Source organism: Myxine glutinosa, chromosome 7 (assembly GCF_964187855.1).
Source record: "Myxine glutinosa chromosome 7, kmMyxGlut1.1, whole genome shotgun sequence".
NCBI lineage: Eukaryota > Metazoa > Chordata > Myxini > Myxiniformes > Myxinidae > Myxine > Myxine glutinosa.
Window position 1 is genome coordinate 114,775,484 of NC_136267.1, and position 20,700 is coordinate 114,796,183.

The following is a 20,700-nucleotide window of genomic DNA, read 5'->3' on the forward strand; positions in this document are numbered from 1 at the left end:
GTCCTATATGGAACCACCTTCCAGAGGCAATTCTGTGTCACTCTTCCCATTCCCACCAGTGCTTCAGGAAAGATGTGCACCGCCATCTCTTATCAGTCCCAATTCTCAGCCATTATCTTTATTACCCCCATTAACCATTCCCAATGCAACCACTTATCAGTCATTGCTAGATTCAGTGTTTCCATTTTCTTTCCTCCCTTCCCCCCTCTCCTCTTTTCATGTTCGTTCATTTTCTTGATGTTTATCCCCATGTCAACACTACCTTGCTCTTCCTTGAGCCTTGTGCCTGTTATTAAAACAAGTAGTCGTACTTGTTGTAGTCGTAGTAGTTGTAGTAGTGGTTCTAACAAAGGTTTCCTAATAATTTTAAAGATTTATAAGTATGAGTTGGAGTGTGTTCACCAAGTTCAGCGAACAGCATTTCTCAACCTGACAAATCCTCATGTAGATCTGCAGAGATCCCTTGCAGGTGTGTAATAAAGGACAACTGGGAGCTTACAATTAATTTTATCATAATAATGGGTTGGTTGGATTTTAATCAGAAGAAATAAATTATATTTGCCTTGTAATTTCAAGAATAACAATTGTGTAAATAATTGATCATGCAAGATTCATCTTCGTTCGTATACAGCACAAGGCTGCGGGGTAGCATCATTGGCTGAGTGCGTGGCTGTGCTGCTGATGCAATGCCCTCTGCTGGTTAGGGCAGGCATTTGGGATTTTGCCATGGTGTCAGCGATAGCTTGCCTACTTTTTTGAAGGACATCGTGGGATCCTTAACGTCCACCAATAAATGCTAGTAGATGGGATTCCCGTTTAACGTCCATCCAAGGGATGGCACACACCTGTTGATAAATCACTGCGCTTGTGAAACACGGGAATGACAGTTTATAGCTGGGTCGAGATACAAACCCAGGCTAGACAGATTAGAGACGAATATATGTACCTATAGGGTACATATATTCGTTGGCCCCACCATGCAAGAAGGCCATCCTGTTGGCCCCACCATGCAAGATGCTGATTTGCAGCATAGTACTTAAATTGCATCAAATGTGCAATAAATGTGAATTGTTGCTCCCAGCTTGCCAGCTCAATGACGCCATTTGAATTTTTGCCATCTCCATCCCTACCTTGTTTAGAATCCCGTGCGGACACGAGCAGCTCACTAGTTTAATCAATGACGGGATAAATGAATAAAATACTTTATCCATAAGTTAAGGTTTGCAGCCCTGGTCATGTTAACCATTTTGAGAAAGATGTAAGGTATCCCAACTTTTGATTTCAAAGACCCATTTTTCAAAGCCGTAATCACACGATGCCACCCTCATTGTAGTTCAACGTTTACATTAGAACAAGTAATTCCCATTATTTTACAGGAGAAGGTTCAGGAATCACAATCTGGGATTTGCACATTGGGCTTGGTCATCATCAGGGGCACCTGAATGCCCATTTGCATCATTTCTGTGGATTAACATATGTCGCTGATGCAACACCCCCAGAGAGCAGTGCAATAATTAGAATTTGAATATGGTTTGATGATCTACTGTTGCAAAAAGTACCGATAAATCGTTAACATCCACAAGAGAATGCTAGCAAACAAGAGTCTGCTTAAAATATCCTATAAAGAGTGGCACAGCAGTTTGCATTCAGACAAGGAATCAATCACATACTCGATGGTTGAAAGCCAATGGAGATATAATAAATGGCAATTCGACAATATATATGAAACCAACAAGCTGAAACTAGCTTGCAAATTCCCTCAGACAATGATAAGACATTGATTTGCCCAAGGGTGGTACCTCGAGGTCTGAAGCAAGGCACAGATGCAATGCAGTCTTCCTTGACGTGGGGCTTTATCTGGGAATTGCATCCCCCGACATGCTCCCCAGCATGGTTGATGCAGAGAACAACACGATATCTCAATCCTTGTCCACAAGTTACTGTGCACTGCAGATGGAGCAGCAAAAGCCACTCATAAGAAGATACCATGCACGACAATGCTATAAAATTATCTTAACAAATTGTTTTATCAAAAAGTATTTATTACTGTATTGAACATGCCACATATGGTCTGTATACTATTTTCTGGTTTGAAAGCAATGAAAATTTAATAGTTATTTTTCCACACATTGGTGATGTAATGGAAAACCAAATAGTGCATTGAGAGTCATCAGAAGGAACCAGAAGAAGTAGAGAGCAAAGATTGAGTCATCAGAAGGAACCAGAAGAAGTAGAGAGCAAAGATGGAGTCGTCAGAAGGAACCAGAAGAAGTAGAGAGCAAAGTGGAGTCATCAGTAGGAACCAGAAGAAGTAGAGAGCAAAGATGTTGGTATCAGGTTCTTGTGGTCAGGTCCTGATACAGTTGGTATCAGGTTCTTGTGGTCAAATGCTGTCTTTGGTTTTCACCAAACATGTGTTCTGGTACTGTGGCCAAATAGCTCTACCTTTGACTCATCTGTCCAGAGCACATTGTTCCAGAAGTGCTGGTCTTTGCCGAGGTGTTCATTGGCAAACTTTAGTCTTGCCCTGATGTTCTTTCTGGACAGCAAAGGTTTCCTCCTGGCACACCTCCCATGTAGATCAAATTTGTGCAGCCTCTTTCTAATGGTAGACTCGTGCACTTTGACATCAACAGTGGCAACAGCTACCTGTAGGTCCTGTGATGATATTCTGGGGTTCTTCGAGACTTCTTTCAGCATCTTGCGGTCTGCTCTCGGGCTGAACTTGATGGGGCGGCCTGGCCTGAACAAGTTGGCAGTTGTTTGGAATCTTCTCCACTTGCAGATGATCTTCCGGACAGTCGAATGATTGATTTCAAATTGTTTGGAGATCTTTTTAAATCCCTTCCCAGACTCGTAGGCATCTATAACCTTCTTTCTGAAGGCCTCAGAGAGCTCTTTTGATCTAGGCATGGTGACGCCGCACACTTCAACAACAAAGAGCAAACCAAACGAAATGTCTGAGGTTTAAATAAGACAGGCTCCTCCAAGATCCTCTCTAACGATGTTCTAATCATTTGCACCTGAGCTGGTGCACCTGATTCTAATTTTAGGTATTTGAAGTAGTGATAAATGTAGGGGTGTACTTACTTTTTCCACATGCAAACTTTATCAAAATGTAAATGTTTCATGATATTTGTTATGTTATATCACCGTCATCTATCAATATTGTTGAAATGAAGATCAAATAGCTGTATGTTGAAATATGTTGAAAAAGTAAAAACTTTACATGGGGTGTACTTACTTTTTCACGTGACTGTATATGCTCCTCCACATTCACCTTTAATATGTACTGTATATGCTTTCAAAGGATTTTTTGACTGCTTTTAAAAGGTATATGCATTTAAAAGCAGTCATTGAAGGCGACCAACATATTATCGACATATAATGTATAAAATTGATTGTATAGGTCATGTTTGTCATGTATGTGAAAAAGACCTCATCAGTGCAAATTTCAGGGGTGTTGCCTATCCAACTCCAAATTACAAATAGCATGTCTGGGATAATAACACGTTGCTGTTCAGGAAATCTTTGGAACTTTTTGCTGGCAAGAAAACTTTTTGAAACATTATCAGCACAAAAACAAAACAAGCAGAGGACCTTCTTTCTTCAAAAGGCCAGAGTTCTGTACTGGATTTCCGATTCACCGAACAAACGGAAACGGCGTCATGTTTGGGGGTCAAGCAACATCTGGGCTTGAAGCTAAGTTCCCAGAAGCAGCAGCCGGATGTTGTTAACACAGTACAAACGATAGATCACTGCATTGTGATAAGCACATTGGAAGGCAGTATCAAACTGTGGACAACCCTGGGCAATCTGAGAAACGGCAGGCCTTCCTTACCGGGGACCACTCCTGCGACATCCACTTGGGGCAGTCGAAAAGCTTGCACGGCTGCACAGCCGGAGGCCGCATGGCGTACGTGCACTTCCATTCCTCCACGGGTGTTAGTAGGCCCTGTGAATCTTCCTCCACACAGGCCACGCTGCGTGTTTGTGTGCCACCTCCGCATGAAGTGGAACAAGACGTCCAAGGGCTCATGTCCCAGCTGCGGCCGTGATGTGGAGAAAAAGCGTCAGGTTTTTGTTTTTTTAAGGACATTATTTGCAATGAAAAAACCACAACAACGACAGGATTGAATGAGTACCCTGTAGTGTTGAATGCTTTGAGTGTCTCTATCAGACTTGATAGCCATAAATACAGTCTCCAACAATATAAAGGGCATTGCATAGCAGTCTAAAGTCAGTGTTCTTGATTAAACCCGTGTTTTGTAATGTAGAGTGAGCCAGATTAAAATCCCCTGTAGATCATAGATGTTTGTCCATAGTCTACTAATGTTGTTGTAAATCATTTAGGCCTAAAACGTACAATGATTGGTTACCAATGCCTGTGTCTTCCGTGTGATTGATGTCTTTAGACATTAATACGTGTCTCGCATTAATGTAAATAAAAATGAATTAAACCTCAATTTCCTATCGATCTTCTATGAATTTTTATTGAGTACTCAAATATTTTCATCCTTCATTTGGTATTTCGGACAAGTTGTTATAATCCAGATAACTAGTAAGTATTAATGAAAGAACATTCCCATTTTTTTCAGATACCTATCCAACTCAATTTTAAAACTATAGAGTGACTCTACTGTCACTACCTTTGCAAGGAGACCATTCCACACATTCACCACTCTCTGAGTGAAAGACCCCCTATCTGAGTGAAAGAAAGACCCTTTACCATCCTAACGCTCCTCTTTATTCTGAAACTGTGACCCCTGATCCTATCAGCATCAATTATATTGAAGAACTCTTCTCTGCACTTATTTTGTCTAAACCCTTTATGTTCTTAAACATCTCTATCGGATCCCCTTGCAATTACCTTCTTTCTAATGTAAAAAGGTATTGTGTCTTTCAGTCGCTCCACATATCTTAGTCTAGCTAGGCCTTCAAATGAAATTCCTGCACTGAGTTAACACTACCTCTTTTGATTTATAATTTATCCCCTACAAATACAACCTAAAACCCTGTTACCTTTACTGCCGGTCACTGTCATATATAAATGCCTTCAGTAAATCTGTAAATCCTTCAGTGGGTTAGTAAGAATCCTTCCTTAAATCTGTGCTGTATATTCTTGCAAATTGTTTTTGTCATGCTCCTATGGCTGCACCTTGATGGATTTGAGGGTAGAGGAGTAGCACCTGAAACCCAAATCCTATTCAGGTTCCTTCTGATGACTCCAATGCATTATTTTGTTTTTCTTTTGATTTAATTGGTTTAAAATTATTCAAATGGCTCCCTGTCTGTTCCTTAATAAATTCAACACCTTCTCACAACTGAAGTCAAACTAACGGGTCTACAGCTGCAGATTCTTCTCTGGATTCTTTCTTAAATAACGGTATTACATTTGATCATCTCCAATCTTCCGGTACCTGTCCTGATTGCAATGAGTTATTGTTTGATGTCTCGGATGCCACCTGTGCCTGCTGGTTGCTTTATTTTCTGGCTGTGCCGTTGATGCAGTTGCCCGTGTTACCAGTAAGCCGGGACTCATTTTGCTGACCTCGGAAGGATGACAGGCCGAGTCAACCCACCGGGTGTTATTTAACGGCACCACAGGGGCTCAAACTCAGGACCCTAAGATCTTAAGCAAACTACCTTTACCGTTAAGTCAACACCAGGCTTAATGAGCTCTTAAAGATGTCATTTAACTTCACACTTATTATTGTATGATGCATATTATCTAGCCCTGGGGCTTTATCATACCTTACTTTTCCTATCTGTTTCTTTACTTCCTCCACTACAATTTTGATCTCCTCCTGAAGCCCTTGTTCACCTCCGAGATGGATGCTCAGTTATTGGAAGTTCCCATGGAAATGCAGAAGCAAAAAAAACCCCAACTATTTAACAAGCCTGCCTTCTCACCTTCATCATCCCCCAATTCTCCTGTGCTATTCCTCAAGGGGCCCACATTTGTCATAACCTTTCCTTTCTTGCTGTTACCTTTAACATCTTTAGTCATATCCCTTTCATACTCTCTTTAGGTTTGCAAAGTTATTTTCTTAACTAGCCTCTGTTTATTCCTGTACCAATGCGAGTCGGACTAGTTATATGTTATTTTGAACTTAATGAATTCCTCCCTGCTCATCCATCTTGGTTTCTTTCTGCCTCTACATTCACACCTCACTGGAATACACTGTACCTATTCTGCACCCTACATAATTGCTCCTTGAATGTTTCCCATTTCTCTGATGCTGACTGGCTACTCATTAGCTTTTCCCAATCTAGAGCACCTAACTCTCTCCTCATACCTTCAAAGCTTGCATTCCTGAAATCTAACAGCCGTGCCGTTCTACCCTGAACTCCAGCAACAAGAAAGAAGAATAAGAAGACCCGCAGCACCACATTTCAACAATAAAGTTGCAGGCACTATGTTGTTCTCACTTTACCTCAATTGTTCTCCTAACTCCACCATCCCCACCGTTTTGGTATCATTACTTAAAAATTATTTAACACCGCACTCCCCGTTGTGGGTTTTCTCGAAACGCTTTAAAATGCAATCCTGGATTTGATTCAGAAAATCCTCCTCAGCTCTACTCTTTCCCCATTCCTGGACCCAATCTACACCTGGCAAATTAAAATCCCTGATAAACAATCAACACTCTTCCCTTTCCACATGCCTTTTAGATTATTCAGGAATCCCTATCGCTTGCTCCTCCCTCATATCAGGAGCCTTATAGACGCATCCTACAATATCTTACTATTCTATCACAAATCACAAAATCTCTATTCACACAGAATCTTCCACATTAGTTCCTTCCTTAATGTGTTTCCTTACTCTCGATACAATATTTTATTTCATCCAGATTGCCACACCACCTCCTAACTTCCTATCACACCGATACATTTTGTAGCCTTATAGTCCTGTCCTACAAATACTGACTGTCCTCATTAAACAGAGTTTCACTGACAGCAACTACATCGTACCTCTTCGCTATCTACATTAACTTCAAGCTCTTCCATATTATCATTTTAGTTTTTGCTATTAATCTTTTAAAATCATTCTGTTGACCACAAAGATGCATTGTGGGTAATTAAATTTGAAAATAGAAAGCAAAAGTAAAAAAAGAACAATTTACGTTTTCATAGAAAGCCAAGGATATTTATCTCTTTGCAAAACCAAAAGTGATTTCAAAAAAAAATTGCTGACAGTAACATGAGTGGACACAAATGTCAAGGATGAAGGGTAAGAGCTGTTGTTACCTGGGTAGAGGGTGGAAGTGATCATAGGGCATGACCTTCTTGAAGCCATAACTGCCAACGAAATGTGACACAAATGAATGAACAGCGGTCGAGGTTGACATGTGCAAGTTCATTCAGTGCAGAATTGGACAACGGCACAATGCAACAACACATTCCTGCCAGGACCCGTGGCCAAATACACCACAACTCTGGCAAAGTATGCTGAACACATATAAAATGTTATTTTATGGCACATGGATGTTGAACGTTTTCCAGTAATGGCAAAGTTTGGTTGATTGGTTCGGTAAAAATATCAGAAATTAAGGCAGAAAAAGCTTTCCCTCTACTCACAGAAGGTGCCAATTGACCCAGCCACACTTTCTGCAGTTACTTAAATCTGCTGCTCTCAGCTGCTCCTGACATAGATAATTATATTGTAGGAGGCTAAAAATTTTATTTGGTCTCACGGGTCTCACCACAGTTTTAAAGCTCAAGTTAAGTTTCACGAACAGCTAAATGTTTTGCGTTAGCCTTGGTATATCTCGCAAACTTCCCTGCGTTGCACATCTGCTGTGAAAATAGGAGTATTAGCCAGTGGCAATCTAAGCGGCCTTGGCACCCTCTGCCTGATCCACGGGCAGCCAACTGCCAGTACACGGCAATCAGAGCATCCGTGCTTTGGGCTTAGGCCAGTGTACATGGCAAACACCCGAGAAACCGTCCCTTCCCATTGGGCTTGTCAGGAGCCAGAGTGAGACCCTGAAAACACACTACCCAAACCTCAATCACAATGCAATCAAACATGGCTTCCAACCTGTGCGGAAAGGTTTCTCAGAGAATGCGGAATGTCGGAACATTAAGTTATCATTCATCACTCTCATGTTATACCCGGATTTTGAGGCTTCACAGAATGCTTAGCAAACAGAATACAGCAGGCTATTTCTTTATTTTCATTGTAGGGCATTTTTCATTCCAAATTTTGTTGCACACCATATGCCAGTAGAACGTTGCCATTCGTTAGGCTTCAGTTCTACTGGGTTATTCTGTTACAACATTGTCATGACGACAATGGATTTTGTGTTAGGAAATAGGTAGACTGGTAAAGTACCATTGTGGAAATGTGGATGGTGTTATGGATGGAATTTTAAAAAATTGAAACTTTGGTGAAGACAATAGAAAAAAGAAATGGTTTGTAATTGCTTTAAAAAAAAATTTTTTTTTTTTTTTTAAATTATATAGATGTAGAAGATAATGTAGCACACTGTGTAATGATATGCATTACTACTGATTAGAACCGCCTTGAGAGGCCATTTTTCCCCACAGAGCGGGGGTTGGCCGTTTTTGGGCACCGTGGCCCCCTTTTTGAAGCAATGTTTTATGGCCGGATGCCCTTCCTGCCGCATTACTACTGATTACCATGTTAAAAAAAATACAACAGTTTGCAGAATTTTTTTTTGTGATTTTAAGAAACACTGGTCTGTAAAAACACCATCGGTGTCTGTAGGGAAAGTACAGCGTGATTGGTTTGTACTTTACAGCTTCATATTGACTCGAAAACAACTTGTCATTCTGGAAATAATTATGATACGGTATTATGGTGCCAGAGAAGACTCGGCGTAATGGTTAGAGAGTTCACTCTGAGTCTTGGAGGTCAGCGGTGCGAACCCAGTCCGAGTAATACCAAGGACTTTTAAAATGGAAAGTCCTGCTTCCTTGCTTGACGTTCAGAATTTAAAAGGATAGAGCACAGACAAATTTATAGGAAGGTAATGGCAAATCACCCATATAACCCTTGCCAAGAAACTGTTTCGGCAGAACCAACACTATTTAAAGAGGAGGGTACATTTGAAAAAAATTATGGTGCCACTGGCAAAAACATGGGTTTAAACCAAAAAGAAGGAAAAAAAGATTAATCACAGACTGATGTTAACAACAAACAGTAACACAAGAAATAGCTTGGTTTATATTTCCTTCAAATGAGGTGTGTTCATTCTATTGCTCTAGTTCGTACAGAGATTAGAGGATGAGATGCTTACTGGAAAAAAGGTCACACATCATTTTGTTGAGAAATTTAAGCCCATCTTCCCTAAAGATTTCATTTTATATCCAATGACTTTTGCATGTTCCTATGCCTCCACCGATGAAGTCGCCGGAGGCATTTATGTTTTCAGTTTGTCCGTCCATGATAGTTTTTTGTTACCATGACAACTTGAGAATGGCTGAAGGGACCAAATTATTGAAAAAAGCAATAACTTGTGAACCGGTGATGGTAATTTTAACAAACTTGGTATAAGTATATATGATGCAAAGATGAACTGATTGGATTATGGCATCAAGAGGTCAAAGGTCAAAGGTCGTGTCAAAATGTGATAACTTATAGACTTATAACTTTTAGTTGACTTATAACTTATAGTTGACGTCGTGACGTTGAAGAGTGCCCTTCTAGTTTTGGACTGTACTTAAAAAATGCCTTTGCATAAATTAATCATTCAATCAATTAGAAAAAGATACCAGATATCAATCAAATAAATATGAATAGATATCAATCAATCCATTTCCTATATTGTGCTTTTCATTAATAAGCAAAATTTCAAAGTTCTATACGAAGAAGGAAGAGGTAAGAAAAGTGAAAGTTAGGAAAAGTGAAAGTTAGGAAAAGTGACTGTAAAACATGAGAATTTGGGAGAGATTTAAAACCTATTGGCAAAAAGAATCATTCACATGTCACTTGGATCTGTCAGTGGATAACAAAGAAAATACTAGAGCCAAGTCGATGACGTGTCATCGCAAATCCCCATGCTTCTCACCTAAAGCAAAGTTGAAAGACGTTCCACCAAGAATGACGCAATATCAAATTTTACCTTAAAAAATTTCCCTGTTTTGACCCTTGTGACCCCAAGTCCCCACAGACTGGGGCATGAACTAGGGTTCAAATCCCAAAAATCGTTACATATTTCATCCATCCCCCAATGTTGATTGCACATACAAGGTTTCATTACCCTCGACAGAGGAGATGGTATTGCATTTGAGTCTGTTTGTTTGTCTATTTGTTTGTTTGTCCGCACTGCCTAAATATGATTTTCTCTGCAACCGTTGGTCAGATTGACAGAAAATTTTCACCATAGGTGCACCTCCACCAGTATAATTTTAAAAATAATTATGACGTCATATGTCACGTGGTACTGGCGCCATCTTGGAAAAACCAAAAAACTTTGCACTTCTATATCTCCGAAAGCGCGGCATAAAGAAAATTGAGACATGGCTCATTGTAAAGAACTCTCCATGGGGAATAAAATATGTTTATGATGTCATAGGTGCCCCCATTATGACGTCATAATTTTATTCATCCGATCAAGATGATATTTGTTGAGCATCATCTAGGGATAAATTGGTGGAGAAAAAAATAAATAATGATGACATCATCGGTCAAGTGGTTCGACCACCATATTTGTTTCAACACAAAAGCCATAAAAACCACTAAAAACACGTCCTGGTGAGGGTCTGCAATCTCTGATTGCTCTTTCTTGTTTAACTATGTTTCAAATGTGCCCGTAATTGCATTTTTCGGTATTTGACCATTTGACCCCACCCCAGGGGCCAGAGCCAAAATGGACAATGCTCTTGCACCTTCTTGCCATGTGGTGATCATAACTACCAAGTTTAATGAAGTTTTTCCCAAAAGTTTAGGAGGATATAGCGTGATGGACAGAGAGACAGACAGACAGAGCCGATTACAATGTCCCCCTCACCCCATTTGTTTGAAAAAGTGTGGGATAATACAACAGAATTACCTGGTGTAACTATGGGATAAATGCTTCACCATTCCATGTAAAATAAAGCTAACTTTAGTTTTATATGTCACAAGCTATTGCTTACTCCAGTTCTGTAATATCAAATATTTTTTGACTTTACTTTCTGATCAATCTTCAATGATACAAATGGGCCAAACCTGTTGCAAGTCAGAACAAAATAAACTCAGAAAACCTCTAACCTTGCAGGGCACAGATCGAAGCTGCATTCCCGTAGTTTGGGTTTGGGTTTCTTATTCTCTGGGTAGTAGTTGCAGTAATGGTCTGACACAACAAGCCTGCTTCGCACATCTACACACTCAGCAGACGTCAGCTGGTAACCTGCGTAATCAGGGGCATTCAAAATTACTTTACAACATGAACATATGTAATGTAAGAAAATAATGAAACATCTTGCAACTAAATTAATATAAATCAATTATATATGAATCAAATGCATCAATCATTATGTGCTCCAGTCCATCAAGGTCACCCACAACTACTACAGGGTGTTCACAAAGCCGCGCATCATAGGCAAAACATTTATTTGTATGGTTGGCTTCATCAGTTGTTCGAAATGTGTCCCACCAATCTAAAAACATGTTTGTAAATGGAAAAGCAGGTTTCTCTGAATGTTCTTCAACATATCCGGGCTAATTGTTGAACTAAATAATTTAATTTCCTATGATGAATAATTAATTAAATAATTTCCTATGATGCGCGACTTTGTGGACACCCTGTAGATTTCTATAATGCTGTCTCCCATCTATCATGTTCCATCATTTCCCCATGTTATCTCCCATCCTTTATCACTGATTTTTCCCTTCTGCCCTCTTCCATAATCCCTAAGATGTAATATCTTGTAAATGTCCCCAGTTACTCTGCTGTGTGCTTGCTTATCCCTTTCCTGATTTATGTCCCTTGGTTAACTGTTCCCCTCAGCTCAATTGTCTGGGTATGATCTCCCACTCTCTGTTGCCCAATAGTTCAAAAAGTGTCAAACTCCATGTTAAAAAAAACTGCAAAGGAAATGCGTTTTTCAAAAGGCATCTCTTCTCACCTCCACCACAGGTACTTGAGCAAGGAAAAAAGTCTGTTCGCCTCCAGCGATGAGGAATTGGCTGGTAGAACAGGAAAAGAACCACACTTTCTCCTGGAGCTGTATCTTTGACCTGCACACAGGCAATGTAACAACATGATACACAAATGAATATTTCTCCTTTAGATTTTTGTCCCGATATGCACTGTTCACTTTTGAGTATGAGTTCACTATTGAGTACCAGTTCACTGGTAATTCCCTGCTTGTCGTAAAAGGCGACAAAAAGGGTTGGCGGCAGGAAGGGCATCCGGCCGTAAAACATTGCTTCAAAAAGTGGACCAAAAAACAACAACCACGGTCCCCGAAAAAGGCCAACCCCCACTTTGCGGGGAAAAATGGCCTCTAAAGGTGTGTTTTTTTTTTTTAATGCACTGATTGAAAGACAGATATTTATTTTATTTTACAAAAGCAATGTTCATTCTCAACAGCGAGATGAGATCAGTCATACCAAGATGGTAAAGTCAGCACGGATTGGCCCGGCAATGGTGAGCACCTTCCGCGTGGGAAAAATCTGAAGCACTGCAGAACTGTTCTCCACCTCATAGGAGCCATTTCCCATGAAGCTTAGCTCCCCGAGATGACCCTGTAGAGTTTTTGTCCGGATATCTGTATGAAGTGGAGAGTGTAACATATTGACTGGTCATGTGGACACATTCTAATTTTTAGGGTGTTAAAACTTGGCAATTCGGGATATTTCGTTCTGGAGTCATTCCATACCAAAACAACTGGAGTCGTTGCCCGACCCTCTCAGATTTTGCTAGAAAAATTCACTTGGGGGTTTTCTGGTCCACTGAGATTTTGTGTCTTGAATAAAAAGTGACAAGGTGTGCTTCCAGTGGCACTTGCTTCGAGGGGTTATGAGGGGTTATGAACTTGTGTGTGGAGGTGAGAGGTTATGAACTGCTTACCAGCTGTATGAATGTGTGAAAGGACATGTAATTGGTGTGTGGGCAATTCTTGTCTCAAGAAAAGGTTGAAGAAATTCACCCTCTCCTTAATGCTAGGTATTAAGATTCCCTAGCTAACACCGGCTCCAGGAAAGCACACAACTTTGTACCCAACACCCCAAGCAAGATAGAGGTCTCATTTACCAAAGTACAGAATTCTGTGTGGTGAGAGTGGTAAAAGAGGTGAGAGTGGTGTCCAAAAGGTTCCAGCTCAGCTGCGTATACAAGTTGGTGACTCGGTGAAGGTGTCGTATGGCATTGAAATGTACCCTGGAGAAGTTTAAACATCTTAGATGATGGAGCACAGGTGAAATGCATCCTGCTGGACCAAACACCTTCAAGTGACCTTTCCCCAAAAATAGCGAATGGAAGAACATCATGTGGAAAATCTCGCTCCTCGTTCCAGTTCACAGACGCAACAACTTTAAATTTGATGATTATTGAAATTTGTGATGTGTAGTTTCTATAGCAGTTGTTGACCAACCACATTCGTTCTGCATGAAACTTTAACAATGTTTACGATCCTTTATTTTTTGCGTAGTCATATGCATGTCACAAGAACTGAAATTTGTTGTTCAATTTCAGTAGGAGTACCATGGTAATCTATTTTTTGTGTTTTCTATCAGTTTGTAGTTTAAAAAATGTAACTAGGTGAGGTTTTGGTAGTTTGAAATGTGTCATCGTAACAAAGAAATCGAAGTTCCACACACAAGTTCATAACCCCACAGCTCCAAGCAAGTACCACTGGAAGCCCTGTCACTTGTTATTCTATATCTAAGCCCAGATAATACAAAATTGAAGAAAAACACCAGTATGGTTAGGACTATGTACAGTAGTTCTTTAAACTCACCAAAGTGGAAATAAGCAATGCTGCAATGCATGACAAATGTAACTTCCAAAATCCAAAATCCAGGGATACCAAAATATTTTGCTTGATTCTCGTTGATCTCATCAAGTTTTATCCAAAAAATGTTTATTTGAGTGATTTTTGGAGCCGAGCCACATGAGTTATTTTGGCCTAAACTTTGAAAAAATAGTGAAAATTCAAATTTCAGAGGGGATAATGCCCAGTGGGGAGACTTGAAAGCAAAAGTGTTTGACAAAAATTTGGAAAACAGTTCGCTAAGGTTCTTACAACAATACCGATATTTGATTTCAAGTCCATTTGATTTCATTTGATTTGATGTTCATTTGATTTCAAGTCCCTGCAGTTGTCTTGCCCTTCCTATGAGGTCACTGCCTCCCTGCCTATAGCCAGTTTTAGTCATCAGATTGCGAGCAAAATGCAAGCAGATTGGTTGGACAGTTGATAACCCTCAAATGGGGCATCAAAAGTGACCCTTCCCATAGAGAATAGAAGACACGTCCATTTAGAAATAAGAAATGCAACTCAACTTCATCAAGATGCCAGTGATGATGCATCAACCTGATCAGACATCACAATAAGTCACGTTTTGCATGCATTACAACACAATGCTCCTCTTCCGATGAAGTGCAAAATTATGAATGCCATTGGTTCCACAAATGAACCATTGAACTACAGGAGGAAAGGTGGAAAGGACTAATGCATAGAAGGTTTAGAGTTGTCTCATTTGTTATTTGGAAGACATTGGAAGACATTACAAAGAGCAGTGGCATGCAGCAATAAGTGTATCGTAGACAGAAAGAGAAAGGCATATAAGATAGATATACAGATAAGGATAAATATAATTTGTCAGGAAATGGAGGCATATACAGAGGAAATCTATTGAAGAGGAGAGATCTTTTATGTAGTCTTGTGTGATCTACAAAAAAGTGTGAAAAGTTTACAACAAAAGGGGGAAAAAGACAAAAAAAACAATTGGAACAAATATAAAGTACCACTGCTGTTTTCTGATAAAGTAGAATTATAATCATTAATGTACTGATTAATGAAGTGCTATAATTCCATGATGTACTCACGCAAGTCATCAGGCCCTTTTAGGGTAATTTTGACGTGTCGGCTTCCATGGGGAATAACAATAACTGTGTCTTCCGCTGTGAAAGAAAATATTTCCTGTTATTCTCAAAACCCTTTTAGTTACAAATGTGATTAATGTGGAAAGTGTAGTCAAAGGTGTTTATAAAACATATTACCCCATACACGTGAAGCAAAAGCAAGGTGAAGCAATTGGTTCACTTATGTCTGTCAAACAAAGTTTCCCATGAATCTTAGCTCCCCGAGCTGTCCCCGACATTCATCATGTGGGTAGAATATGACTGGTGCGTCAGTTTTTTTTCTTTAAGACCGAGGAACAACTTAATTTCAAATGAATGTTATATTTTGAACACGAATCGGAAAACAAACCTGGAGTTTAGCAGTATTTTGCCTGTGAATTTGTCCTGATCGTGCATGTGCAGAGATTGAGATAATATTTTTACTCTGTCTGCCAGTCTAACAAAATTTAAAATCATTCCAAACAGGAAACTTACTGTTTTTAAGGATGTCATAAAGGACACAAACAACAGGCATGAATATCTAATGTATTGTGTTAAATAAGGTGGTGTATAAGACACTGACTGCATCAATGGTAGCAAACTTCCGGAATTTCTTTTTTTTTGCAGCCTCTAAATTTTTTATGTTATTTTGCCTCTGCCAATGAAGTCGACGGAGGCATTATGTTTTCAGGTTGTCCGTCTGGCTGTCCGGCCGTCTGTCCATCCGTCCGTCCATGATAGGTTTTCGTTACCGCGATAACTTGAGAACGGCTAAAGGGATCTTAGTCAAACTTGGTGCAGGTATGTATAATGAGGTAAAGATTAATTGATTAGATTTTGGGGTCACGAGGTCAAAGGTCAAAGGTCAGAGGTAATGCTAGGTAAAAATACTGTTACCATGATAACTTGTGAACCAGTGATGGGATTCTGACCAAATTTGGTACACTTATGTAGAATGATGTAAAGATGAACTGATTATATTTTGGGGTCAAGAGGTCAAAGTCTGTAATAGGTCTATAACATGAGAACAGCTGAAGTGATCTAATTCAAACGTAGTACAGTTATGTATAATGTTGTAAAGATTAAGTGATTAGATTTTGGGGTCATACGTCAAAGTCTGTAATAGGTCTATAACTTGGAAATGGCTAAAGGGATCTAATTAAAACTTGGTACAGATATGTAAAATGACGTAAAGATTAACTGATTAGACTTTGGGGGTCCCGAGGTCAAAGGGCAAAGGTCAGAGGTCATGTCAGGTAAAAATGTGAGAACTTGTGAACAGCTGACGGGACTTAAATTAAAACTTGTTACAGGTATGTATAATGATGTAAACATGAACTGATTAAATTTTGGGGTCAATAGGTCAAAAGTCAGAGGTCATGTCAGGTAAAAATGTGCTAACTTTGGCACAGCTGAATGGATTTAAATCAAACTTTATACAAGTATTATAATGATGTAATAATGTGGGTGGAGGCATATCAGTCGACTTCGTGACGTCGAAGAGTGCAGTTCTAATTTGAATTGAATGATATACCTGAACACTGTAGAACACAAATCACCCTTTTGGCACTTTCAAAACCCTTTCGTTTAGCCGTACTTGGACAAAATATGATGGCGTTTCACGTCATTATGACCAATCAAATTTGCCACTCATAGACCCCGCCCATGTTCTTATTTCTCAAGACAGCAGAATTGAGGCTCGTGGAAGAGCTAGTACACTGAATAAATCAGGAAGTAAAGGACAACAAGCATTCTGAGTATTGCGCTGCAATACATGTCCCCTACCGGCAGTCTGTCGTCCGGAAAACTGTTGGGGAAATTACCAAGGGTTATTTACCCACAGGTTCTGAATCGTTCCCAATTGCTAATTACCTCAGGACAGGCTCACATGTGATTCACACTTGGGACTTCGATTTATACACCTTGCAGACAGGTCAGCAGAAGCACGAGAAAATAAGTTGTTGATAAAGAACCTTTCGAGTCGCTAAATATCAGTAATTTATTATATTTTCCGGTTCACGATCAATGATCGATGTGTATATATAAATGTTGCTCAGCTTGGCTCCGCCCCTCCCGAAAGCGCGCGCTGTGTCGCGCTTTTGACGTTCGCGGGAGGAGGCTGAGGGCGCGCGGTGCGGTTTGAGGAGAACTCTCGAATAAACAAGAGATATCCATTTTTAAAAATATTTTCGTTTAATTAACGATATCTGCCAAACCACGTGCCCTATCGCAAATTCCAAAAGGACATTTTAGTGTTCAACAGATCTGTGAAGTTTCCCCTCGATTGGATCAAAAATGACGGAGGAGCTCAGTTTTAAATGTTCATGCTTAAAAACGTCATAACTCTGAAACCATGTGACGCATGATGTCATGCTTACTGACTTTTTTGTTCGTCATGGGTATGCGACTCTGCCTGCAAAGCTTGGCCTCGATCTGTTCAGCCGTTGCAGAGAAAAAGGGTTTTTTGTGTTTTCATGAAAAACAATATGGCGGCCGAACCACGTGACCTGTGACGTCATAATTACCATTAAAATATTCTACAGACCGAGTCCCCCCTACGGTGAAAATTTGATCTCAATCGGTCCTATTATTGCAGAGAAATTGGTTTTTAAAGGAAATTAAAACTTAAAATGGCACTGAGTTAAGGATCATCAGAATTATCAAATTCCCAAAGTTCAAAGTGCCATAACGTTGTCAAAAATGATCGAAACGTCGTGAAGTTCAAACTCGATCTGTAACTTATCATGAGGAAACCATGTGCCAAGTTTGAAATCATTAGCATTAAGCGTTTAGACAAAACGTCCGGAAAACTGTTCTTTGCGTGACGGACTGACGGACTGACAGACTGACGGATTGACAGACGGAGGGACGGCGTGCAAACCTATAGTCCCCTCCAGTGTACACCGGTAGGGGACTAATAACAGGATGCAAAACACGCATACATGTGGTGGACAAGATGGATACCACCACTTCAGATACATAGGGTAAAAAGGATGTATACCGAAGGAAACTCCATCGAGGGAAAACTGGAAAATTCGGAAGGAGGAGGGATTTGGGTGGGGCTAATGCTCGAGGGTAAAAAAGATCATAGTTTTGGATTAGGGACGATCTGAGATGGTGGTGAACACCTGTCTTGAAAACCTGGAGGGGGGAATGAGATTGAAGAGGATGTGGAAGTTGGTTGGTTCCACAGGCAGGGAAAAAAGAGGAACAAATGAGTGGAGTTGAACAGTGATCAGCATTAATTTTCAATCTTTTTCTTTTGTTTCAGTAAATTATAATGTTTAATCTATCGAACAGTTTAAACTAAAAAACAAAACTGAAGTCACTATATAGTTCCTTTCTTTCTGGCTCATTTATTAACTCAATCATTCTCACATCTCATTCTTCTTTTCTCTCCCATCTTAGATTTAGCTCCTCCTTCCTTCAGAATCATTTAAAATTAAAATCAACTCAAAATATTTCATATCCCTTTGTACTCTAATTATCATACCCCATACTGCTTCTTCTTCCTCCCTTCATTTATGTCTCATTCCTGGATAGCTCACAAACCTTCAGGTCATCATCTTTCCATAATCATGATATTTTAACCATCATTAACCCTCCCCAAGCCCACCACTTATTTTGCAGGTTATTGTGATTTATCCCCTCTCCCTCCACCACCTTTCATTTACTTTTTCCATTGCTCTCTGATCCCTGGTTTCCCCTTCCTGTTCTTTCAGCCCCTTTCTTGTTACCTCCACCACCAAAGGTGGATGGAGGTTATGTTTTCACCCCTGTCTGTCCGTTTGTCCGTTTGTGAACAAGATATCTCAAAAAGTTGTCGACGGATTCGGACGAAATTTGGCAGAGATGTAGTGTATGTGATAAGGACAAAATGATTATATTTTAGTGAAGATCCAGATTCCGATCCGGCTATTATGATTTTTAAGTGATTCTTCACCATTGGGAGATAGGAACAAAAACTACACATAGCAGGATATCTCAAAAAGTTGTGGACGGATTTGGACGAAACTTGGTGGACAGGTTTGTGTGTGTGACGAGGAAGGAACGATTCGATTTGGGTGAAGGTCTAAATATGGATTCGGATATGAGAATTATTTATATTTTTAAGTGATTCTTCACCATTGATTGATATGGCCAACCAGGTATGCTCTCTATAGTCAGGTTCACTATGTTAACAAATATAATTTCTTTCAAAATTTTGGGATTAGCAAACCTGTACATTTTTGGAATCCTCAGAGCATGGAGAATCTGAAAATCAATGTTGGCATTTGCACAGACACCTGCATGGCCGCCATTTTGGATTTTGAAAATGGCCGCCATAAAATACATATTTTGCGCGATCTCGGCTTCTAGTCAACCTAGAGACTTAATTAAATATGCTAATCCTATGTTTTCTGGGTCAAGGAATCCAATAAAGGCCTCAAAATAGTGCTCAGGATTATAGAAAAGCAACAAACAAAGGTAATTGAAAACCATTGTCTTTATATTTGTGATATAACTGTATTACATAATACATGATATTGCAAGTCCTTTGAAGTTATAGGTTGTTATAGGAAGTTATAGGTAGTATCAGATTGAACTATAAGTCCTATACACAGGATCTACGAGGTCTATACCGTTCAGGAATATGCTTTTACAGATCTTCATCACCGTCCTGAGTGTCATTTTCGCAAAGGTGTCTACGCAAATGTAAACATTAATTTTTGGATTCCTCATGCTCTGAATATTCCAAAAATGTATAGTTTTGCTAATCTACCAAAATTTTGAACGAAAAAACATAGTGAACCTGACTACTACTGAGTGCCGTTCTAGTTGTGATTGAACTTGTTTCCAGATCGTCACCAACTCTGTGTCTTCCTTCTCTCTCTCCCCCACCACTTCCTTCTCGCCTCCCATCCCTCAACCCCTATACTATAATTCTCATGATGATTAGTTCTGTGATGTAGGCCTTCCACAAGGCTGAGCTTTATATAGAAAAAAAACTACACGTTCGATCTGGTTCATGGACCTCAATTAACGTGGTCATGGACTCACAGGAGTTTGCAAACTGCCAGTTGTTACTCCACTTGTTACTGGTTTCCATCACGGCCTATGACCATATGCTGATATCATGGCTTGATTTACATAATCACACACAAGTAGTGTGGTGAAATTATCCTCATGAGATCACAGAATATTGAATAAAATCTCCTTTGCTTGTGACAACCTCATGAAATATTTAGCAGCAAAAACATTGCTTCATTATATTTTTGTGTGAAATTTTCACAAAAGAACGAGATGAAGGATGCATTTCCCGTCATGTAATCGAGTATGATTGTACTATTCTACCAAAAGTAATGGAACACAATTTATAACCTCTCCCAACCAAGATGAACAGAGGTTATATGTTTTCACCCCTAGTCAGTTTATCAGTGAGCAGGATATCTTAAAAGGTTGTGGACGGATTCAGACGAAACTTGGTGGGCAGGTTTGGTGTGTGACAAGGACGAAATGATTTAAAAAAAAAAAGATTTTGGTGAACATCTGGATCTGGATACTAGAATTTTAAAAAAGTGATTCTTCACCATTGAGAGATAGGGCCAACAACGAAATATAGCACAATATCTCAAGAAATTATTGATGGATTCAGAGAAACTTGGTGGACAGTTAATCGATGGATTACCAGACATTACGC

At 39.7% G+C, this 20,700-nt stretch overlaps 1 protein-coding gene across 3 annotated transcripts in view; it reads right to left on the reverse strand.

Moving 5' to 3' along the window:
- The window catches only part of LOC137431539 (ADAMTS-like protein 1), a 322,494-nt gene that overhangs the window by 116,035 nt on the left and 185,759 nt on the right, over positions 1-20,700 (reverse strand). For all 3 annotated transcript variants that reach the window (XM_068122959.2, XM_068122957.2, XM_078782172.1), the window contains exons 8-14: positions 15,006-15,080; positions 12,566-12,723; positions 12,079-12,190; positions 11,222-11,360; positions 7,252-7,302; positions 3,842-4,046; positions 1,800-1,947 (exon numbers count right to left, since the gene is read on the reverse strand). In XM_068122959.2, the coding sequence (XP_067979060.2) occupies positions 1,800-1,947; positions 3,842-4,046; positions 7,252-7,302; positions 11,222-11,360; positions 12,079-12,190; positions 12,566-12,723; positions 15,006-15,080 (888 nt within the window). The remainder of the gene's footprint in view (positions 1-1,799; positions 1,948-3,841; positions 4,047-7,251; positions 7,303-11,221; positions 11,361-12,078; positions 12,191-12,565; positions 12,724-15,005; positions 15,081-20,700) is intronic.